This window comes from Colletes latitarsis, chromosome 11 (assembly GCF_051014445.1).
Source record: "Colletes latitarsis isolate SP2378_abdomen chromosome 11, iyColLati1, whole genome shotgun sequence".
Taxonomy (NCBI): Eukaryota; Metazoa; Arthropoda; class Insecta; order Hymenoptera; family Colletidae; genus Colletes; species Colletes latitarsis.
The window spans coordinates 28,557,565-28,580,377 of NC_135144.1; the positions used below are offsets into that span (position 1 = coordinate 28,557,565).

The 22,813-nt window shown below is 37.4% G+C and overlaps 4 protein-coding genes across 13 annotated transcripts in view; 2 read left to right on the plus strand and 2 right to left on the minus strand.

The window, feature by feature from the left end:
* Positions 1–1,755: 1,755 nt before the first annotated feature.
* LOC143347655 (uncharacterized) lies at positions 1,756–8,971 on the minus strand. 3 transcript variants are annotated; one of them, XM_076777039.1, is made up of 6 exons: positions 8,844–8,971; positions 5,560–5,970; positions 5,048–5,481; positions 4,652–4,955; positions 4,092–4,197; positions 1,756–4,004 (listed from the first exon to the last, which is right to left on the minus strand). In XM_076777039.1, exons 2-6 carry the CDS (start codon positions 5,942–5,944, stop codon positions 3,728–3,730), a joined length of 1,506 nt encoding a protein of 501 aa, XP_076633154.1. In that variant the 5' UTR covers positions 5,945–5,970; positions 8,844–8,971; the 3' UTR covers positions 1,756–3,727. The 3 variants fall into 3 exon arrangements, with proteins under 3 accessions (XP_076633154.1, XP_076633155.1, XP_076633156.1); XM_076777040.1 differs by lacking the exon at positions 8,844–8,971 and adding an exon at positions 7,870–8,126; XM_076777041.1 differs by lacking the exon at positions 8,844–8,971 and adding an exon at positions 7,658–7,781.
* A 728-nt stretch (positions 8,972–9,699) lies between these two features.
* Positions 9,700–14,509, minus strand: LOC143347866 (zinc finger FYVE domain-containing protein 1). 2 transcript variants are annotated; one of them, XM_076777457.1, is made up of 7 exons: positions 14,111–14,509; positions 13,268–13,717; positions 12,415–12,681; positions 11,935–12,307; positions 11,606–11,867; positions 11,057–11,492; positions 9,700–10,853 (listed from the first exon to the last, which is right to left on the minus strand). In XM_076777457.1, exons 2-7 carry the CDS (start codon positions 13,692–13,694, stop codon positions 10,630–10,632), a joined length of 1,989 nt encoding a protein of 662 aa, XP_076633572.1. In that variant the 5' UTR covers positions 13,695–13,717; positions 14,111–14,509; the 3' UTR covers positions 9,700–10,629. The 2 variants fall into 2 exon arrangements, with proteins under 2 accessions (XP_076633572.1, XP_076633571.1); XM_076777456.1 differs by having other exon boundaries at positions 13,259–13,717.
* Positions 14,510–14,603: 94 nt separating this feature from the next.
* LOC143347867 (uncharacterized) lies at positions 14,604–16,768 on the plus strand. Its single transcript, XM_076777458.1, has 5 exons — positions 14,604–15,077; positions 15,144–15,280; positions 15,731–15,872; positions 15,947–16,068; positions 16,136–16,768. Exons 1-5 carry the CDS (start codon positions 14,906–14,908, stop codon positions 16,571–16,573), a joined length of 1,011 nt encoding a protein of 336 aa, XP_076633573.1. The 5' UTR covers positions 14,604–14,905; the 3' UTR covers positions 16,574–16,768.
* Positions 16,769–16,894: 126 nt separating this feature from the next.
* Positions 16,895–22,813, plus strand: part of Ip3k2 (Inositol 1,4,5-triphosphate kinase 2) — a 42,007-nt gene continuing 36,088 nt past the window's right edge. For 6 of the 7 annotated variants that reach the window (XR_013080793.1, XR_013080791.1, XR_013080792.1 and 3 more), the window contains exons 1-2: positions 16,895–17,336; positions 21,611–22,710. Coding sequence is in view for 3 of the 7 variants with exons in the window: in XM_076779018.1 (XP_076635133.1) it covers positions 17,329–17,336; positions 21,611–22,710 (1,108 nt within the window). In the remaining 4 variants the exon portion in view is untranslated. The remainder of the gene's footprint in view (positions 17,337–21,610; positions 22,711–22,813) is intronic. The other variant, XM_076779015.1, reaches the window with a different exon arrangement.

The following is a 22,813-nucleotide window of genomic DNA, read 5'->3' on the forward strand; positions in this document are numbered from 1 at the left end:
TAAAGTTCTGTCTTGGTTACAATCTAAAATATTAAATATTTTACTCAATTATATAAGCAAGGTCAAAAACTTAACAAACATTTTACAGTGTATTTTGTTTAAAATGAGTAATAATTATATCAATAATAATAATATAATTATCAATAATAATAATAATAATAATATTAATAATAATAATAATAATAATAATAATGATAATATTACATATTACATATTACGCCAACAAAATTCGTACAATGTACAACTCGTAGATACACATATAAATTAACATCTGTTCCTCAAAATAAATGAATTCTGCGTTTGGCACGATGTCATGTAATGGAAGCAAATTAAACACCATGTTTACATTTTGATTGTCCGTGGCTAGTCGCGATACAATGAAATATGGTTTGCTTCGTACACTCGATTTTTTTTTTTTGGTGTTTTAGTCGTCGATGGTTGTTTATTTGTGTGTCAGCCGGCCCATGGTCAACAAGAGCGAACTATTCGACACGGTGTTGCATTACGATTTTTTTTTTTTCACGCGTTAAACGATCACATAAAGGAAATGGTGTTTCTGTCGCATACATCGCCGCAGGTAATACTCGGTAAAAAATACTCGACGAGCGAGCTACCTTGTGCAATTGCTCTGTTGTACGATTCCTTGGTACTTGTTTCACAATGTGCAAACTGCGCGTTATCACGTTGGAACGTAAACGAATGTTTAACGAGGACCGGCCGACTAAAGAGTATTCTGCCCAATGTCAGGAGTTACTGGTGTATTGCTTTACGTTGTCCCGCCAATCGATTATTCTACTTTGTAATCGATCGATTAGCTAGATCACTATTATTATAAATGGCATCCCACCCCCTAATTGATTACATTAGAATAAACTACATGGAAGAACAGATCTTCAGTCGTAGCAAACGAAAGCTAGGACTAAAAATTTCAACAAATAGCGAAAACTGTGATATTACTTTCAGTATATAATATAATATAGATATATACATATATATATATATATATTTATGCGTATATATATATATTTCTTTTTATGTGTGTATACATATATATGTATATACACACACGCGCGCGCGCGCAAACACATATATATATATATGTATATAATATTACTAATTTGAAGATGCCAGTTTCCCTATCTAGATTAGAATGTTAAGGTTGTCAGCAAGAATGCCAATTAATAATATCAGAAAGTGCGATTAAGACACCTCTTTTCTAAACAATAAAAAACTTATAAAGCTCTAAAATTTTTGCTTTACCAAAGTATAACAACAACAACAAGGCGTGTTTAGTTTTGCAATAATATCACAGACAATAGAAAACGTAAAGTCTACAAAAACTGGTCTTGCTTGGTGTGTATACAAATTTCGAAAAGTGTGTCCGGCCGTTGAACACGTGCTTCTAAATAGGATAATTTTACATTACATAAAAAATGTACATTTCTCTCAAAAATTTAAGTTGCTCGATCGTATATAACATGGCATTCTTCCTTGCACCCTTATCTTGGATCTTTCTTTGTAGCCGATTAGCTACAATCACATAAAAAGTTTTGGCAGCGCGCCCCCGTCAATATGTCCTTTCAATTTATCGTATTTCTCGACTTCTCGGTTATGCTAAATTAAGTATAATTCTTTCCTTTTTCCTCTTTACATTAATAACACATCAGAATTTTTATACCATTACAATTTTAAGGTGCGAACAATTAATTCGCGCGCTTGCGATGATAATTACCTTCGCCGACAAAAGGATCGCAGTTAGTGACTTAATTAAATTTATTACCAGGTGAATTGAAAATTTCCAAAGTAACTAGACATTAAACATTAGAGAAATAAACAATGTTATTATTAATAAGTTAAACTAAATTGCACCTTTGTGAAAGCAATAATCATGAGTCTTGCGTCTGAATATATCTGAGCCAGCAGTAACATATATTACAGGTAACAATTCATCATTATTTGCAACTGTGACGCTTAAATATCATTATCGACCTAACAAGTGATATTACATATTTTTTTTTCTTTTCTTCTTTTCTGTTTACGTTTATACATATAGTCGTAAGACTAGAAATATGTCTCCGATTTAAAATTTCGTAATTTTAAATTGGTAACCAAGTTCTCTCCGAGCGAGTACCCTTTCACTATATGCATCCACTATTAAAACGAATCAAAAGATTGAACATTTCTTTTATGGAAATTTCATAATTATATGGCATGTAATCATAAACACATGAAACTGTTCAGGCTGCGCTACCATGCTTGTGTTTTGTTGTGTCACGCAAGTTACTATGATTACAATTAGTAAGTGGTTTAAGCTAATGAACTGTGTTTTAGCGAATTATTAGGAAGAGCTTTTATCACGCGGGCAGTGCCCTGTAAAAATATACGTTCTCTCTATATAGAACTACGTATTAATGTATACAAGACCAGTTTCCCCATCGATATCCGCTTTTTACCACATATACAACTCGTTACTTATCAGGTATTCACAATGCTCTTAATATTATGAATATATTTATTTTTTTATTTTATTTTTTTATAAAAATAGGATGACCTCTTGTTCTTATACCATACGCTCCAATCAATATTATCAATTCGACGTGATATATATTGATCCGTTAACAAAATTTTGCAACTGGTCTGTGCATACATTGTAGGATCTACATATATACAGCACTGTTCAAAATCATCTCAAAAGCCACGAAGATAGTAGAAAAAGGCATGAAATGATAAGATATTATTCATTTCAAATCCATGCTTGGCGTACCTGGACTTCGTATTTCTTTTACTCGTTATTTATAGTTCCTCGCGGAACGATTTACGCACACATACAGCCGTGTACATGACCAGATGTATTTTGAGTGTAATGAATGAGCACGTAACATGAACGTGTGTATGGTGTGTGGTGTGTATATATATATATATATATGTACGTACATATATATACATGTATATATATAATCTTTTTTTTTTTTTTAAATATATTATCAATTTCTCTATCGAATAGATATCAATTATATCTCTATACATATCTACAAAAACCTAATATATAGAACTCTATTATCATTAATTAAACTCTCTATGAATTAATATGTATAATCGTCACAACAGGTCTAAAAAGTTCATCGTTATTTAGTACGCGATAGTGATTTTTTTTTTTTTTTACTTCATTGACATTTCCATGAACCGCTTAGTTTGTATCATGTTTTAGTAACACGTTGAGAAAGTAACTTTTTAAACACTACCCTTCTATTATTGCTTGTTGCTTAGTGCTACTGAATTTATTTTGGCATATAGCGAGTTCTAAACCCTGAGCGATCGCCAATAATATTTTCCTTTCTCGTTTTCCTTAGTCTTTTTTTTTTCCTTTTCTTTCTTTTTTTTTTTTTAATTACACTTTAAATAGAAATGCACCTGCCGACAGAGCCCCTCTTCGAATGCGACACGACGCGGATCGCGTTTAATTCTCTCACTCTTTTCCCTCTCCCTTACATGCCTAAAAATTGGCAATATAACTTCGATGCAAATTCTTTGCTATTATTAGTCGTATTCGAAAGACGATTGATTCATTGTCAGCGATGTAAGATTAAATGTCCGTTCTGTTTCGACAATCGATATTGAAAATATAATTTCGAAATGTTTCTTTTCTTTTTTTTTTTTGCGCTCGACGCGTGTGTAAGGATACATGGGTGGTACGCGATTTAACTACGCGTACACGCGACAGAAACTTTTATATAATCTGCTTTAAATACCGCTTCCCTTCGCTCCACTTTGGCCAATGTTTACGTCTCTTTTCAGGCGGATTTGAGTAGTCGCTCGGCACCGAACGTTTCTTCGGCTTCGACGTGCTCTCAGACTTTGGTACCGGATTAACACCCTGTACATGAGATATTCTACTGTGACTAACCGCCGTGGTAACACCCGCTAAATTCAAAAGAGCGTCCGCACCCTCCGCTATTTTCCGTTGCTCGTCGAAGTCGGGATTCGTTTCTTCGCAGGAATATTTGCTGAACAATTAAACATTTGCTACATGTGATTCACGTTATCGTCTGTAACATCTATCGCGTTAAAACAATTTTCAACGATACTCTTACCTCTCTTGTTTGATTGAGGTAATGCAGCTGTACGTGTGGTCTTCGCTGGAGCTTCTAGTGATCACTGGAACCAACTTTTCAGATTCCACTAATTTCCGTTTACGATCTGTGTGAAAATTTAAAACACTACTATAAATAAGATTCGAAGCATTAGTATCGTCGAGTACTGCCTCTTGCTAATAACACTGGCCAACGAGTTTTCAATAATTATTTATATCTTTTATAATTCAGCTTTTTCTCATTTGTTTATACATATATTGTTACGACGGATTGAAGCTGCTTCTTCGAACGTAGCGGAACCGGCAATGATTTAAAAGAGAGTATCGCGAGAGTCCTCGTAGTGGACGGTCGTTCTATTTGTGCATTAATAAAGTTTCTAGTTTGTGTTTACAAGTTGTGTGTTACGTTGTATTTCTGGTGTTATAATGAGTTTAATAAGAAACGCCTCGCCCCGGCGCAACGATATATTGGAACAAAAAACGACTAATTTAACGCTGTTGGCCAGTGTGATATAATCGCAACGGTTGTGGGAATTACACGCGAATTTTCGGTTGAGTTACCTTTATTATGATTTAAGATAATAGGACCGTGTTTGAAAGAAAGCATTGCAGCGGCAGCTGCATCTACGTCGCTGTCTACTTCAGTTTCTGTGTTATCGGTAATGTTGCTCGATGCCAGTCTTTTGGAAAGGTATGGGAAGAGGATAGGATCTGGAAGGCGCGTGCTCGTATTCTTTCTCTGCGGTTTCTCTGGGGAAGACAAAGTTTGAGCAGTGGGAGGTGGAAATGGGGCACGAGACAATGCTTGTATTAAATTCGGACGATATTGTGCATCTACCATCCATAACGAACCTTTGCCCAAATTCTGAAAAAAAGAAAGCAAAAATTAACGGCGAAACGTTGCTTCTTTATTTTTGCGCAAACACCTTTAATAAAAATCCAACACGATATACTTACTGGAGCTTTTTCCACTTTACGAAAACACTTATTCAAGCTTAGATTATGTCTAACAGAATTCTTCCATCCGGTGGGTGCGTTCCTAAAATACGGAAAGTGGTCCAAAATCCAGGCGTACACCTCCTTGACTGGCAGAGCTTTTACAGGGCTATCTTCAATAGCCATGAAAATTAAACAGGAAAATGAATATGGTGGTTTACTGTTCCTGTGTAAATGAGGATCATACGGTATGTGAGTAGGATGTTTGTTGCGATTCGAAACTGGCAGATTATTGTTGCTCAGAGATATCTTCGTTTGATTATTTTGTGAGGAATTGTAGTGATTTTTTACCGACTCTTGAAAGATATGCATTGTCTTTTGACCAGTTTTGTTGGAGTGCTGAAAGCTCTGACTATGTTCGTGCGACGTTGAATTATTTATCTTGCCGTTATTATCTGTTGCAATTACACGAAAATGGAGAGAATTACATTTAATTAATATCAAAGCATCGAACAAAACGTAACAACAATTACCTGGACAATAACCATCATCCAAACTCGAAATAGAATTGGTGTTTTCAGAAAAGTCTGCCATGTCGTCGCATATGTTGTTGTTTAATACATTTTTGTTTTTCATATCTTTCGAGGGATTCGAGATATCCAAATCCTTCAACAGATTTTGCTGATGGAGCCAACTCAATGAAGTCAAATCGTCGTCTAACTGACTGTTCTTTTCTATGGACTTTTCGGACATTGAAATTTCCCCATGATGTTCGTCGGTCGAATTTGTCTCGACGAATGCACTCGCGTTTTCCTTTTCTTTCATCGTGTACACCGTTTCCCCAAAACTGAAGACCTGAGTACTGTTCAGTCCAATTTCAGTTTCTACTTCGGATGCATCTGGTCTATCTGGTGGCATATTGTGTCAAGTGTCTTTTTTCGTCACTGTAAAATAAAATTCCGTTTGTTAAATCGTGAAAACTAAAAAAAAAAAAAGAAAAAGTACAAAGTAAGTTAAGTAAAAAGAAAAATTAAACTACAGCGAATTTAGAAAAGAGGAAATGTAAACGATAAAAAAAAAAACCGTTTGCCACTAATAAAAATCGAAAATTACCAGAATTTTATTCGAATAATAATGAATTTATTCGCGACGTTTATTCAATTAATTGTTCCTCCAACATACGATACAATATGCATTTCGCGACAAAATGATAGCACACTGTACAAACGTGAGATATTAATTATTATTTATTTATTTATTATTATTTTATTAATTATTAACTAATAATTTTTAATTACAAGAGTTGTTATATTTAATTACGTGTGCGAAAATTTAAAAAATTATTTAGTGCGCTATCTTTTTGTTGCGGAGTGTTTTTATTAATTATTAATTATTAATTTTTAATAATAAGAGTTGTTACATTTAACTACGTGCGCGAGAATTAAAAAACTTACTTGGCGCGGTATCTTTTTGTTGCGGAGTGTAATTTTATAATTCAAATTTTTTATTCGATCGACGATTTAGTAGTTGTTCATCTTTCATTGGTTGTTCGAAACATTAATACAGATAAGAATTTCGCTCGTCCGCGGTGAAAATGTTCGTTTTGTTTTCAAACGGGGAAAAAAGACGTTTAATCGACGAGGTGGGGGCCGGGGGGGAGGGGCCAAGTAGATAAGCGTCGACGATTCGACCGGCAACGAAGCAGAAATGCTGTTGCCAAGCAACAGCTTCCTCGTAATCCTAGCAACGTGGTTACACCTAGTTTCTCGAATGCATCGACTCGCTCGCAGAAATCCAATCATTGACAACGCGTTCGCCACGTATGCGTTACGGATTTTCGTTTCGATTTTAATTATTTACGAGCACTGTGGTCGGAGATTGCGATCGAATAACGAAAGAATAGCTTTCTTCGACGCTACATTTACAGTGCACTGCACGTACAGCCGATCCCATTGAAAATTTTTTATTTAACATTTAGGTAACAATGACCGGTACATATGCATTTTACAATTACTGTCGTGACTATTAACTCGTAGAAACGAAATTGTACACTGTTACTATCGCCAATGGTACCACATAACCTGTAATTCGACTGTTTTTTCATATCGTATATGTATATTTATGCAACGACAACGTTAAAAGATTGCCAAATATTGTTCATTAATGCTAGAATTCGATTCTTGATCAAGTTACAATAATTGCATTAGGGATGACACTAATAGCTCCAATATGGATATCTTAATTAGTGAATTTATAAAGAAAAATGGAGATTTTCAGAGTTGTGTTATTATCTTTTTCGCAGTAGAGATATTAAATAGTAACAGACAGAAGGAAACACATATATGTATATGACATAAAAAAAAATGCCCTACTGTCCGAGTTTTACTTCGAGATCGGATTCTATTATTTCTAAAACTTCGTTTTTTATTTGGATGAAGTTTTATTTATTATGTGTTTAAATATTTTGGTTGCGTTATTAGTCGTTTCACGAAGCACGAAAACATGAATTTCCCAAGTCTCAGATTGAGCCACGGTAGAAGAAATATATGTACAACGTTAAATGGAAAAAATAACGTCAGATAAGAAACAGTATTAGGGAATAATCGTTCTAAATATTGTTCGTACGTTTACCTATTTTTGGTATCATATAGGAATACTATAATTAAGGGACGCGTAGCTAGTGAAATTGAATTTCCGCGCATATGACGCGCCTGTAGCCTCGAACCCAAAGTACCAACATCGTCATTTGTTTATCCACTAATAAGCGACAAAATGGCCGTGCCATTACGAACACATTGAAATCTGAAAATAAACTTTGATGGAATCGATGCGTTCCTCAATACCTTAAATGATATCCGTCGGTTTGCTCGACAGTGTCGCTGGTACTTCGTGCGTGTCCCATTTCACACAATTTTTCGCACCGATATCCTACATTTAAATCGTTTTCGAAAAAAATGGCGTCCACTCGGTGCAGTCTGTTTTCGCAACATGTTTCTCCGTCCTTGTTATTAACACGCTGCTACGCGAAACAATTTCGATGGCTGCGTTTGAAAATTTCCGTCCCCATTGTCAGGACGATAGATTCGGATAGAAATCGGCCGTCGACGCGTCGAAACGCGACGAATTATTCGCAGGCATTTAATCCCTTCGTGAATACAGACCGGAGCACGATCGCGAGCAAAAAAATATAAAAAAAAAAAAAAAAAAACCCCCCCGAATCGAACACGTCGTTGGTGGAAATGAGGTCCCACGTGAAGCGACACACAAATAATTTGAGAACAGGCGAAACATGCCACTGCGATACTTGTTGAATTTAAATATGGAGTTGATAATGATTACGAAACTGGAGCAAACATGAAAATGGCCACGGCATCGCTTGCACACGATATCAACATCGTGCACGAAGCAAACCCGTATTCCGTATCGTTCTATTTAAACGGCGAACAGCCTCCGTACGGGAATTCGTTCGAATTAAGAATCATGCACACAGAAAAACACCTCTTCTACCAACCATATTTTTTATGTATTTTTACGTACGCGTCAGCATTTGGGACACGAGAAACCGAGAGGACGAAACGTTTCGTTCGCGGCGTAGCGAACGAACGATCCCGTTCGCGTAAACGTCTCGTGGATGGTCACTGTTGTCGAAGAAATTCTGTCGACGAAATCCAGCGAGAGTAACGTTTAACAAATGAAACGGCGTTTTGCGTCTTTCTGGTTTTTAGTCTGGCGTTCGTTTGTTGCGGCACGTTTAAATTCTCTCACCTATCAGCGAACGCGTGGAACGAAACGGTGCGGAACGTTTTAAAAAACTCACGTATTCGAGTAGACAGACGGCAGTCTTCGTTGGTTTTCTAAAGACGGGCATCTCAAGCACACTCTACACAACACCCAGCTGATTGAGACGCCATGTTTTGACGTCATCACGTGGTTGCCGAAACATCTTGTATCGTATCGCTTCGCGAACGATCGATCTATCGCATCCGAGCCGGGAAAACACGAACTGCGCGAAATACCCGGCTTTGCCGCAAATTATTGAAATCAACAACTCACCCTGAAACAGGTCCACCGATGCTTGAAATTTAGAGTGCAAGCTTGATTTCAGCCCCAAACCTGCCCTACGCTAGAATCAGTGGAACATTGATTATTGAAACATAAAACAAGATACGATTACTAAAAAAGTTAATAGAATACTAAATGGTTATTCTTCGAAGAAGTGTTCTTTGGAATTTGCCGATCAGCACTCAGGAATATATGAAAACGTTAGACATTAAAAAATTAAACGTTGCACAGCGAAAGTTTGTGCCCCGTCGGGTGATTATATCGATATCGATTATGCATAGCTACGGCACTGTCGAACAAAGTCGAACGAACGATTATCGCATGGCGGCAAAACGCCGTCCACACGTTTTTCGACGAGCATTTTCTCGAATTTAAAACCGTTTCGACATGTTCTCTGCGCGATTTTTTCTGGAGAAATGTCTACAGTATCCTACACTCTATAGTATATTCGTGTTAATTAACGAGCTTTTCGTGAAAATGCGAAAATATTGCAATTCGAGACAATCGTTTTTAGTAAAAAATTTCACTTTCTTCGCTTCAAGGTCATCCGAAGGTTATGGTACACCGGGTCATTATGAACTACGATACTATCGTATAAATAATATAGCGTCTTTTATTCAGGTATCAATACTTTATTTTGGTATTTTAAACGAAAATAACTTACAGTATTTAATGGAAAGTAATTCTCTTTTCTTTAACTTACGTAAAATCGTAATACATACTGAAAATTATAACAATCTGCAAATGGTCTTTCATGGAATCTAAAGACAATCACAGCCAATAAACCGCATTACAGATGACATGGTTCACCTTATTTCGTCGACAAGAATATTTTACACTATTATTTATGATTCCATAACATACTGCTAGAATATACTGTATCATTTATTCTATACTGTGTAGTATCATAGTCTTAACGATCGAGTTTGTTTTCTTTCGCCTTCAAACGCAGTTTTCGTAAAAAAAGATAAATACATTCGTATGGCACGATCCATAGGAAACTTTTTACAGCAACGTATTAAAATATTCACTTCTGGTTCGTTCGATGGTAAAATATGTGCAAAAACATTGCATTTCGAACTATAAATCGCGCAGACGTGTACATAGATTTGATTAGATTACGAAAGCTAATGGAAAAAAGTTCGCACGCTTTTCTATCGGTAGTCAATATTTTGACTATTGTTTATAAAAAGTAATGTGAGAATATTAGCATCGATGAGCAATTTAAATTATCTAGTTGCTCCATTAGTTTCACATTTTTCGCGAATAAACTCGCGATAGATAATGGATGACCGATGAAAAGTTTTAAATATCCCTTCTTGCACCTTATCGTTTGAAAATTCTAGTGTAAATTCGTACGAACATTTTCCGGTACCTAATCGCGTACACGAGCCGCAGGATTATGAAAAATTTGAAAAACAAAAAGAAATGTTGCTTCGACCGACTTTGCAGCATCTAATTTATCATCGTACATTGTGCAGAGGGATTAATGACGCTCCTTATATAAATTTACTTTTCGTTAATTTTGTATCTAACAGTCGTTAATGGAGTTTTCTGCACGAGTCGCAAACACGTACTGGTTTATCCCATCCCCTGAACGGGACAGGCTTACGGTGTTGCGAGCAATTTTTACACACTCCGCGTCCACAATCTCTACAGTGATGTATAGTATCAATGTCGGAAAATTTTTGGTTGCATACGCAACAACTAACGATCTCCGAATCAGGTACCCAATAGGAAGGTCGAGCTGTATCCTTTATGAATGCTGAATAAATTAAAAGAAAGTTTTAAGTAACCAAAGAATTCTGAGACGTTAGTATACAGGGTATACCGCGCAACTGGGAAAAACTGTAACTGTAAAAACTTTGTCTTATTAGATATTTTTTTAACTCTAATCGTTTTAGAAGTATAGCTTACCCAGGTGCGTGGGGCACCCTGCATTGAAAATTTTTGCGCATTTCCTCTTACATTTTGAATAGTTCAAAACCGTGCCAACCGTGCTTAAAGTAGACACTACCGTTTCCGTTACTTTTCTGGCGTTTACGTCTTCCGAATATTCGGTCGTCTCAGCGTCATTGTTGTAACACGTATCACAGACTCGCACATGTGTATACCAGTTTCTCGACGGAACACATTTCGTTTGGGACGAGCATTGCGCGCAGAATCCCTCGCCACACGCTCGACAATGGTGTTTCGTATCCATTGGCCCAAACACGGTTTTACATTTGTGGCAATGTTTTATTTCGTTGTTAGGTCTCCAATAGGATGGCGCTACCTGATCGGCGACCCACGCTGAGATCATCTTTGTCGGTTGCAAGGAAACATTAGTTACAGCTTCTGTGATGTACGACACGCCATCCATTACCCTTTGCGCAGTATTTTGTGATACTACTAAATTGTTCGCCTAAAAAAAATTATTTGGACCATTAAACGTCAGGTAATGAAATACCCGTTGACGCATTAACTGTCATGGTGGTCATTGGGGGAAAAAAAAGAAGTAATCTACTGTTAACATACCGCGTCCCATACGTGTACGATTTCTGTGCGAACAGCGAACTCTTCTGGATTCTTATTACCGTACCAATACTGACGACTCCTATATATTTCTCCACAATGTGGACAATCTATTACATCCCCGGACCATGCGTATTTAACTAATCCATACCAACTACTATTGTTCTCCGGTTGAATTTGTTTCTTAACTTGTACCTCGTTTCCGTTACCGTAACACTTTTTACACGTATACATTATATTTTCATAATGATGCTGATACTGACACCTACCGAAATATTAATGGACGAATATAATTTTTTTTAACGTCTTATCTAATCAATTACAAAGCTAACCTGGTATTGGAATAGTGAGGTTTCCCCTCGCGAAGGTGCCCCATGCTATTGCTACATCTGCACTCGCAGCTAAGACATTTAACCGGACACGTGAAATACTGATCGGGAAACAAAATATTGGAAAAGTTGTCGATCTTTTCAGAGAACCTGTTGTTCAGAATTTTCAATATATCGTAAACCAAACGTGGATGTCTGGCCGATCGCACACTCGTATTATTTATTTCATTTTTAATAGTAGTCAGAAACTGTCTATAATCAGTCGTGGAATTTGTCGCCTGTACACCGACGTACTTTATACTACTAAATGCATCTGTTTCCAGTTTCATTTGATTGAACTGGGTTTTAAGAATGTTTTCGGCGCTTTCCAAATCATCTACGACAGAAACGAGGGCGGTATATTTATTGTGACATTGGCGTTCCAATTTGTAAAAAATTTTTAGTTTGAAATTACTATCAATCTGAGAATGTGGCAATATGTACTGTTGTTCAAAGGTTTGGTGTATCTTGTTTCGTGTAATACTATAACGCTTGGTCCCATTACGCTCGACGAGCTCAGAACACCTTCTTTCTGTCCCACTGCTTGCAAGGCAGCTTGAAAATGACGACTGTAAGCTCTCGACGCTGTACCAAGGAACGTGAATAAATCCCTCTTCAGTCTTTCGGATTGCGTCCTATATACTACAATATCAGATACGGCGAGAACTTTAAGTAATAGTCTCGTACGTTCATTTTCACTTTCGTTAATACCTGAGTAAAAACAATGAAATCGATTACACGCAGGAAACGCTTTCATTTAATGACTATATATGGCACTCCTTAATCTTTAAAATCTCTCTATCCACGACTAGTTCCCTCAAGTGTTGGGCATTATTATGTTGATCGTCGGTGACGAGTGTGGTTTTATCTAGATAAAACTTCTATTCACGTAAAGATTCCAGAATAACAGATTACTAGTTATTCGTAGCACGTGTACGTGTGGAATATCGTATATTTCTGTGTTGTATACGACTATTCTATGGTACTTGTATATTTGTGTAGAAAGTATGACTTGTATACATATAGGTTGTGTAAGACTTGTTTGTAACTGTAACATTATTAGACTTTTGTACGACAGAAAAATCACAAACAACGTGCAAACTACACGAGATTTAAAGCCTTTAGAGTGTGTAAAACGGAAAATTTTGTTACAAGATTTTATCCAGATAAAGCATTATTTGTTATTCGTTATTTACGTAAAAAATATGTACCAGACTGATTCATACATACTATTTGTAATTTGTAAACTATACATTAAGGTGTACCATGCAAATGTAAGTGTCAATACCTAACAAACCTTCTGTATCCAAATAAATCACATTAAGGACCGGATCGAATGCTGCCCAAACGCCTATTGTACAAGAGTTTTGTTCATTTGAAGTTTTAAATACTTCCTTCCCCTTGAAGAATGTCTGATTCAACATATGACTCTTGCCATCGCTTATATTCCCAAAAACAGACACCACCTTTACTTTAACGTCCCTTGCACTACAATTCAATTTCTCCACAAATTGTTTGGCACTGGAAACTTTAAGATATTCTTGTTCGTCTATCAATAAAAAACTTTTAAATGTTTTGCACGAGCATTTAATGTATAATCCATTTGCAGGTATCCCATTTTCAGAAACTGAGTTATCCATGTCACAAAAACATATATTATCAAGACTTCTCATAATGGCTGGTCCAGTAGCTTCAAATTTATGTTTCTCCCATAATCCGCTCATGGTGTTGTTCAATGGTGTTAATTCTGAAATATTAAAAATATTGTTTCACCAATAATTTCAAAATATCAGAACTTTTTAAAAAGTCAATGATACACTAAGCAATCTTACATTCTTCTTATAGAAAACAAAAACATTCAAAGGTCATAATATTTCTCCAATAATTTTGTGAGATTGTGAAAGCACATGTATTAGAGATTATTATTTTTGTTTACATCGATTACTGTTATTCATTTGTATTATTTAGTTAGCTAAGGGTACGAAGCATATATCGCGGTAGAAAAAGTATTGAAACTACACTTGCAAACCACCGAATCGACGCTTTCTTCTTTGAATACATAATTTTGTGTCTCATTGTAATTCTTTTAAAGAGTTAACTGCGTAAATTGACAGAAACGGAGATATGGCGACATCCTTACCTTAGTTAGATTTAATAATCTACAACATTTAAACCACACCACGTCATAACAGCCAAGCTTCGATGTCCCGTGATAATTTCACGAGGAACGAAGAATTTTGGACGATATTTGAAACGTTAAATGCCTATTGGTAACGGTTCCGCTGTTACAACAACTGACTGTGTTATTGCGGGTACGTCAATTGCAACAGGGAACACTTTGGAAAACTGCTCGTTCCACGATCGAAAGCGATTTCAAGGATAACGTTCGCCTTACAAATACGCTGCTACAGGTTTTTCTTATTTGATCGTGGAAATTACAAATCACTAAACGAGGCCACTTTACGGCCGCAATTTTACCTGTAGAGCGAATGAGAAGCTAGAACGAACCCAGAACAGAGATGACAAACAGAGCCCCGGGGTGCACCGGAAACATTTCATATGATCTCATTGCACTTTCCCACTTCAGATCACATGTGCAACCGACAATGTAAACGAACAGCTTTTGACATACAATCCCTTTCTGTAATTTCTTAATTGAAAGGAGAAAGTTTCTTAATTATTATCTACGCATACTTTATTGATTTTCCAGAAACTTTGAAATGATCTACAGAAACAACAAACTCCGGGGGCCCGAATGGCGCCACTTTTCGCTTGATCAAAACACTTTACTGACGCTGCTTCTTCGGCATGTATGAAGACCTCGAGTTATGATGGATGTGCCACCTAACGCTTCGATTATCTAAAATTCAAATATGAAACTGATTAAACGTGACAACCTCGTAAATAAACGTGTAGACAGTGAATAATATAGAGAATGAACGTTGTCGATGGAATCGGTACGATGTCCGTCAAGAATGCTATAAGAGCATTCACGGACACCATGCGGTCTTTGAATCCGATGGATCAACAAATTTTTCTATCATTTATCGCCGATAATTGGAATCCCCAGGAAGCAAAAATTGAATATGTCTCGAGAAATTTGATAGGTACGATGTTCAATTTCGTGCAGTAAAGATTAAAGTAAAAACTAATCTGCAATGGTTATTTTATAGATAATTGCCGTGACGATACCAACTTGCAAGAAGAACTATTAGGGAATATAAAAAGAATTGCTACTGATATTAGAAGCAGAATCCCATTTGATGGTATTCTTTCGTCGGAATTCATTACTCCGCCAAATGTTGGAGAGGTCCGTTTAACCAAGAATGATCAGTTTTCTTTATTTGATTTGGTTCTAAAAATGCTGTTTCTGTTACTTACAATGTTTTATCCAACGTATAATTTGAAAGAAAACAAATATTATTATCTCTTAAACCATTAGATTAAAGAAATATCGTTTTTCAAAGCAGTCAGATTCGAGCATGAACGTTAAGGGGTTAACACTAGATTTACGGATGTCAGATTCCATATTTAAAATTGCAGAACGCGTAAATATTATTTATTAACAACTTATGTTGAATTTGTTCGATGCAATGGTGTGAATACGTATTCTAATTAAAAGAAAAATCGTATTTTAAGGTAACCGTCGATATGAAAAGTATCGATAAATATACGTGCGATCAATGCCCGTAAATCTAGTGTTAATAAACGTTGTAAACTTGGTAATGGAAAGATGTCATTAATCGTGATAACTTTACAGAATTCAAATTGTGACGCAACGTCGACGAAGCATGTTGATGCATTTCTTTATGATAACAAGGAAGTCGACGAACTGATAGAAGAAGGAAAATTAAACAACTTATATTGCGCCAATTGTGGGTCCACTGATGTAAACGAATATAGTAAGAGATTATTGATAATATTCGCGTTGATTTTACGAACAATTGAATCAAAATCAAAGAAAACTTTGTTCTAGATATCATATCCCATTCCATGTCAGTGTCCGCTATGCTGTACATATTTCACAGTGTTTTACCACCACTGGAAGGAAAAACTTTACTCGACGTAGGATCTAGGTTGGGTGCTGTGTTATACGGGGTAAAATAATATTTTGTATCTCTTCGAACGTTGAATTTGACCGAAACATCTGTACGATGATTTTTAGGCATATATATTTACGTCTGCTTCAAACATCATCGGAGTTGAAATGAATAAAGAACTTTGTACGTTACAATGCGATATGATACAAAAATATAAGATGGACGATCGTATTAATATCGTGAACAAGAGAATCGAAGACTGTTCAAAGATTGTACAAAGTAGCAATATAATTATCATGAATAATCCGTTCGAATTTTATGTGTCAGAATCCGTACACGCAGAAATCTGGAGATTTTTGAAAGCTAACATCCAAAGAAAAACAATTCTAGTTACCAGACCATCTATTGAAACAACTTTAGAGAATCTACAGACAGGAATACCCATAACGAAGTGGGTAAAACCGTACGCGTCAGAAAAAATTACAGGCGAACCTGAAGTATTTGGATCTCTGATCGTAAATCCTGATGAACATTCTGACATCAGCTTCTACGAAGTGATCTAACGAAACGACCGAAAAAGAAATATTTTTATAGGCGTTGTACGAAGAACGTTATGCTATAAGAATTGTATGTACATATAAAAGTATGCTGTAATAAATAACGAAATTTAATGTTACATTTTACAAGAAAAGAAATATTACGCCTTAAATAAAGGCTCTTGAAATTCTTAAATACATATCTTTTACGAAAGTCGATAAGGTAATTAGCGATCGTTCGCGTTGAAACCATGACCTTCCCACGTAGAAGAAAAGAATCAGCGCGATTATTAGATAATAGAAAATCCAGAGATACAGGTGATATCATATTTACAAGTTTTACGTCAATCGTAGGTGGGAACCTTCCATTCTGAGAGAGCCGATTTAAATGCAATCGATCCCCCTCCTTTTATACAGGAACACATGTATAGGTAGTCACCGTGGAGTGGTCAAGTTCAAATCTCGAGTTCAGTCAGCCATCAGCTACGATTGACGTACAATCATCGCATACATTGATTCTTTCAGTTACCACGATTAAAAATTAACAGCCGTGGCGATAGCGAGCAATAATGAACGCCGAGGACGTCCGGTCGAATTGCTCGGATTCCAATTGCACGATACAGATTATCTCGAGTTGTAAATGAAGTTATACGTTGACCACGAATGTTTCCTTATTCTATTTTCTTTTTTTTTTTTACAAATTTTCGTTTATCCTTCGAACCGTTTACGTCGTAATCGTCTCTAATCGGAGTCAAGGATGAAATGCAGAACACGACATCGAGATGGAAAGGTAAGAAATGTAACGTGAAATCGAAATTCTAGAATAAAACGTATCTTAGTTAATTCCGTGCACGTCGACGGTAATACGTTATTCCGTACCACTTCCATGCTAGTGCACGGGCATCGAATAGTTTCATAATACGTTTTCAGCCTTTCGTCGCCGCGACTATAAATCATTTTTTTCTTTCGTTCTTACCCGCGACAAACATTCAGACGCTTCGTGGCTTTTATTGGACAACGTGGATTTCGTTGCCAAGGTAACACGACGGGAACGCGAGAAAAGTTTCCTTCGATATTTTCACGGGGCACCGTCCACCTGGAGTTTAACGTATTCGTACGATTTGTTGTTGCTTATCTGGTACACGAATCGCTAGCCTTGCTTGGACCGACATTGACCTGATTTCGACACGAATATGAGCCCGACTAGCCGTGTCTAAGCCTTCCTGCGTATCTCTTAATTTCTCGAGTAGAAATGCCGCGAGATCATTCTAGGTTACGCGTAAGTTTTCTCCATGGTGCGTCGAAATACAGCGGCTCGCCCAAGTATTCGAACACATTCTGTACGGTGTTCGAAAAAATAATATCAAATTTACGAAAAGTAACATTCTCTTTTCGTCGATGGAAAACAATGCGTGGGGCAAATTTTATTCGCGAACGAGGAATAACGTATTCGGATCAATTCGTAAACTTCCGTTTACGTTTCGTTTGTAAATACGTTCGTAAGTCGTAATCTATCAACGGAGTTTGTAAAACGACACCCAGGAGAGGGAAGCCGCAGGCAATAGCTGGTTTACGAGTGAAAATAAAATTTGCCCCGACTCTGGTGTGGGCGATATAAAAAGAGAGAGAAAAAAAAAATTCGTAATTCCGCTCGTTACGGTACAGGGTTATTTCGTACAATGAAACAGCCGAACGAACAAACGGTTGCAGCACAGATAGGCTCAAGTGGCCAAGGGGCACTTGAACTGACGAGATAATGGACCGCTTGTCGAGAAAGAGAAAGAAGCAACGATACACGAGAGCCAGCGGTGCGTACGCGGTCGGCGCACAGACGCGCGCGATCATTCAATCCCACTTTCTTGTTTCTTTGCCTCCTATGACGCACTTATGACGTCAATTGAAGGAGCAAGAAGCAACCCTGGCATACCTCCCATACATTTCTCCCTCCGCATTTCTTCGACCCGGATACTCGGTCCTTAACTTTCGTCGTTTTCAGCAAACTTTATACACTTCGCGATAAGTAACACTGGTCAACAATGCATTTTTCATCCAAGCAATCAGTCGTAGTCCTTATTACGACTCTAATTACGAAAATGATAATTGAATTAAAATATTGGCTCTAATTTTTCTAAAACACAAACTACAACATTATACAGGGTGTTCGGCCACCCCTGGGAAAAATTTTAATGGGGAATTCTAGAGGCCAAAATAAAACGAAAATCAAGAATGCCAATTTGTTGATGGAGGCTTCGTTAAATAGTTATTAACAATTAAATTCAAAAGTTTGAAATCGTTCTGGAAAAATTATTTTCGGTTGCGGGGGTCAATTACAATTATTTTTGGTCATTACACATACCTCCGAAATCCTATCCACTTTCGAGAAAAAAAATCGGAAAGGTGCTGAAATTTTTCGGCGAAAAAAAAATTATTTTCGGTTGCGGGGGTCAATTATAATCATTTTTTGTCATTACACATAACCCCGAAATCCTATGCTCTTTCGAGAAAAAAATTCCTTATCGAAAATCTAATTAGGTACCTAAATTTTTCAACGAAAAAAAGAAAATTTTAAATCGTTCTGAAAAAATTATTTTCGGTTGCGGGGGTCAATTACAATTATTTTTGGTCATTACACATACCTCCGAAATCCTATCCACTTTCGAGAAAAAAAATCGGAAAGGTGCTGAAATTTTTCGGCGAAAAAAAAATTTTTCAAATCGTTCTAAAAAAATTATTTTCGGTTGCGGGGGTCAATTACAATCATTTTTTGTCATTACACATAACCCCGAAATCCTACGCTCTTTCGAGAACAAAATTCCTTATCGAAAATCTAATTAGGTACCTACATTTTTCAACGAAAAAAAGAAAATTTTAAATCGTTCTAAAAAAATTATTTTCGGTTGCGGGGGTCAATTACAATCATTTTTTGTCATTACACATAACCCCGAAATCCTACGCTCTTTCGAGAAAAAAATTCCTTACCGAAAATCTAATTAGGTACCTAAATTTTTCAACGAAAAAAAGAAAATTTTAAATCGTTCTAAAAAAATTATTTTCGGTTGCGGGGGTCAATTACAATCATTTTTTGTCATTGCACATAACCCCGAAATCCTACGCTCTTTCGAGAAAAAAATTCCTTACCGAAAATCTAATTAGGTACCTAAATTTTTCAACGAAAAAAAAAAAATTTTAAATCGTTCTGGAAAAATTATTTTCGGTTGCGGGGGTTAATTACAATTATTTTTGGTCATTACACATACCTCCGAAATCTTATCCACTTTTGAGAAAAAAAATCGGAAAGGTGCTGAAATTTTTCGGCGAAAAAAAATTTTTTCAAATCGTTCTAGAAAAATTATTTTCGGTTGCGGGGGTCAATTACAATCATTTTTTGTCATTACACATAACCCCGAAATCCTACGCTCTTTCGAGAAAAAAATTCCTTACCGAAAATCTAATTAGGTACCTAAATTTTTCAACGAAAAAAAGAAAATTTTAAATCGTTCTAAAAAAATTATTTTCGGTTGCGGGGGTCAATTACAATCATTTTTTGTCATTGCACATAACCCCGAAATCCTACGCTCTTTCGAGAAAAAAATTCCTTACCGAAAATCTAATTAGGTACCTAAATTTTTCAACGAAAAAAAAAAAATTTTAAATCGTTCTGGAAAAATTATTTTCGGTTGCGGGGGTTAATTACAATTATTTTTGGTCATTACACATACCTCCGAAATCTTATCCACTTTTGAGAAAAAAAATCGGAAAGGTGCTGAAATTTTTCGGCGAAAAAAAATTTTTTCAAATCGTTCTAGAAAAATTATTTTCGGTTGCGGGGGTCAATTACAATCATTTTTTGTCATTACACATAACCCCGAAATCCTACGCTCTTTCGAGAAAAAAATTCCTTACCGAAAATCTAATTAGGTACCTAAATTTTTCAACGAAAAAAAGAAAATTTTAAATCGTTCTGAAAAAATTATTTTCGGTTGCGGAGGTCAATTACAATAATTTTTGGTGAGTAGACATACCCCCGAAATCCTACCCACTTTCTAGAAAAAAATTCGAGAAGGTGCGAAATTTTTCGACGAGATTAAAATATTTCAAATCGTTCTGAAAAAAATATTGTTAGCTGTGGGGTTCAATTACAATAATTTTTGGTGAATAGACGTAACCCCGAAATCCTGCGCATTTTCGAGAAAAAAATTCAGTACGGGCGGAACTTGAAACGTTAATAACTTTTTAACGAAGCCTCCATCAACATATTGGCATTCTTGATTTTCGTCTTATTTTGGCCTCGAGAATCCAGTATTAAAATTTTTCCCAGGGATGGCCGAACACCCTGTATTCAAACAATAAGCGACACGATATCGAATGTCTGTATTCATTGCCGTTATATCGTACCTGCGTTCAATTACTTCAAAGCGGAGAGAAAAGATGAAAATAGAATCATAACAACCGTTTCGTATGGGGAACAACGACACGGTATAATGGATTAGATAAGAGCTCGTAATGACGACACTGGTATTAGAAAAATTCATGTCGTTTGATATACATTGCTATAAAGACAGTTTATCTTTAAATAGCTACTTTTTTTCAACGCTGCGTTGACGTACATAACGGTACAAATTATGTTAAATAAGAACGAAAACCTTTTTCCTTGTTAGCCAACTGTCAATGTTTTGATAGAGACAGTTATACGTACGGCGCGGCGTTAATTATAGCATCGCTTTACCATTCATACTCGAGATATGCTTTTTAAGAATAACCTTCATTTCAATTCGAAATTTATTCATAAAGAAACGGTGACAAAATCACCGACTTACGCGTAGCCTACTTCTACCATCAGAGGGATAAAAATGACTTGCTCTTGAAAATCATTTTGGTTCCCGCGAAGTTAAGCTTTATCATAATGAAAGTTCCTCAAAACTGTTTCAAGAACCTAATCCCATATTATAACAGTTTTCAAAGCCTCGATCGAAAGGTTATCGTAAAGTTTGAAGAATCGTGCTCGTGCCACGTAAAGATTTATTCGAGTCTCGATTCCGAGTCACGTTTCCTTTCTCGTTTCAGTCGAGCATCCCCGTCGAGCGACACTGCTGTCCCGAATCGGTCATGGAAGAACGTGAAAACCAATCCCGAGAAAAGTCCGATCAAAAAGAGGGTGAACTTCGCTATGAATATTAGCAGAACGTCCAACTTGACGCCGAGTTTCGACGAGGTTCTGTACGGTCAATATCGAAACGAATGTCTCTCAAACGAGGCGAAAAACAGAGAAAACAACGACACTGTCGACGATCGCGATGGAACACCTTTCGAAACGAGTCGTGCACGATCGCTAAAATCGGGTCAGACGATCTTGCTGCGTTTCCCATCTAGTTCCCGCGTGGTCCACGGTATTCAACATGGCGGCGTTTACTACCACCATCGACGGCGCGGTCGCGATTGGTTCAGGCACGGTGCGCGATGCGTCTCCCGTATTTCAAATCGAACGTCTCGCGACCTAGTGTTGAGAGGACGATGCGAATCCTCTCGAAAACGCAGGCGAGGTGACGGGAACCGTTCCGCGATCCTGAGACGGAGGCAGTCGAAACAGCTGTTACTACGACGACGCGCGGACACCGAGCGACGGCCGAAAACGACCGCCGTCGCGGAATCGTCGCGGACGCAGAACGTCGACGGGCCGTCTTCGAGCGCGCAGATCTCGCGTAAACGGCGCGTCGGTATCGTGGAGAATCAGTACATCGCCGAGAGCGACGGCGGTTCGTCGGTATGTGAGCTGGTGCGCGGCCTCGAGCGTCTGTTCGGTGAGAGAAACGCCGGCAACGAGAGCGGCGGGTCCGCGATGAGGTCGAAGAAGCAACAGAACGCCGAGGAGGAGACCGTCGTGGATCCGATCGAGGCGAACGAGACCTACGACGAGTTCGACACGATCGGGATGCCGGTGGTGCGTTCCCTGAGCAAGAGCCCGCAGAGCGACGAGGGCATCGAAGTGGATCCCGAACGAAGGAGGGGCTCCGTGGCCCGTTGCTGGAGCCTCGATTCCGCGGCGGCCAGCGACGAGGACGCGTCGCTGATGATCACCACGCACCAGCTCAAACGGCACAAGTTAAGGGTCACTAGATGCTGTAGCTCCGACAGCGCGGTCCTCAGCGATGAGGATCAAATAAAAGGTGAGGGGGATGGGATTATCGTCACACCGGTTGCTTTTGCCCGAGTGGTGGGGGGAGTCCGTTAAAACACGTTTCCCCGAACCACGCGTGGCTCTGTGCCAGT

Excerpts from the sequence above, each read along its gene's own strand:
- LOC143347655 (XM_076777039.1), bottom strand. The coding sequence starts at position 5,944 with ATGCCACCAGATAGACCAGATGCATCCGAAGTAGAAACTGAAATTGGA. Across the intron at positions 5,482-5,559 it reads GGATGATGGTTATTGTCCAG|ATAATAACGGCAAGATAAAT; the intron begins GTAATTGTTGTT and ends TAATTGCAACAG. Across the intron at positions 4,956-5,047 it reads GTAAAGTGGAAAAAGCTCCA|AATTTGGGCAAAGGTTCGTT; the intron begins GTAAGTATATCG and ends TCTTTTTTTCAG.
- LOC143347867 (XM_076777458.1), top strand. The coding sequence starts at position 14,906 with ATGAACGTTGTCGATGGAATCGGTACGATGTCCGTCAAGAATGCTATA. Across the intron at positions 15,078-15,143 it reads TGTCTCGAGAAATTTGATAG|ATAATTGCCGTGACGATACC; the intron begins GTACGATGTTCA and ends GTTATTTTATAG. Across the intron at positions 15,281-15,730 it reads CTCCGCCAAATGTTGGAGAG|AATTCAAATTGTGACGCAAC; the intron begins GTCCGTTTAACC and ends ATAACTTTACAG.
- LOC143347866 (XM_076777456.1), bottom strand. The coding sequence starts at position 13,694 with ATGAGCGGATTATGGGAGAAACATAAATTTGAAGCTACTGGACCAGCC. Across the intron at positions 11,493-11,605 it reads TCGTACACGTATGGGACGCG|GCGAACAATTTAGTAGTATC; the intron begins GTATGTTAACAG and ends AATTTTTTTTAG. Across the intron at positions 10,854-11,056 it reads GGTTTTGAACTATTCAAAAT|CATTCATAAAGGATACAGCT; the intron begins GTAAGAGGAAAT and ends TAATTTATTCAG.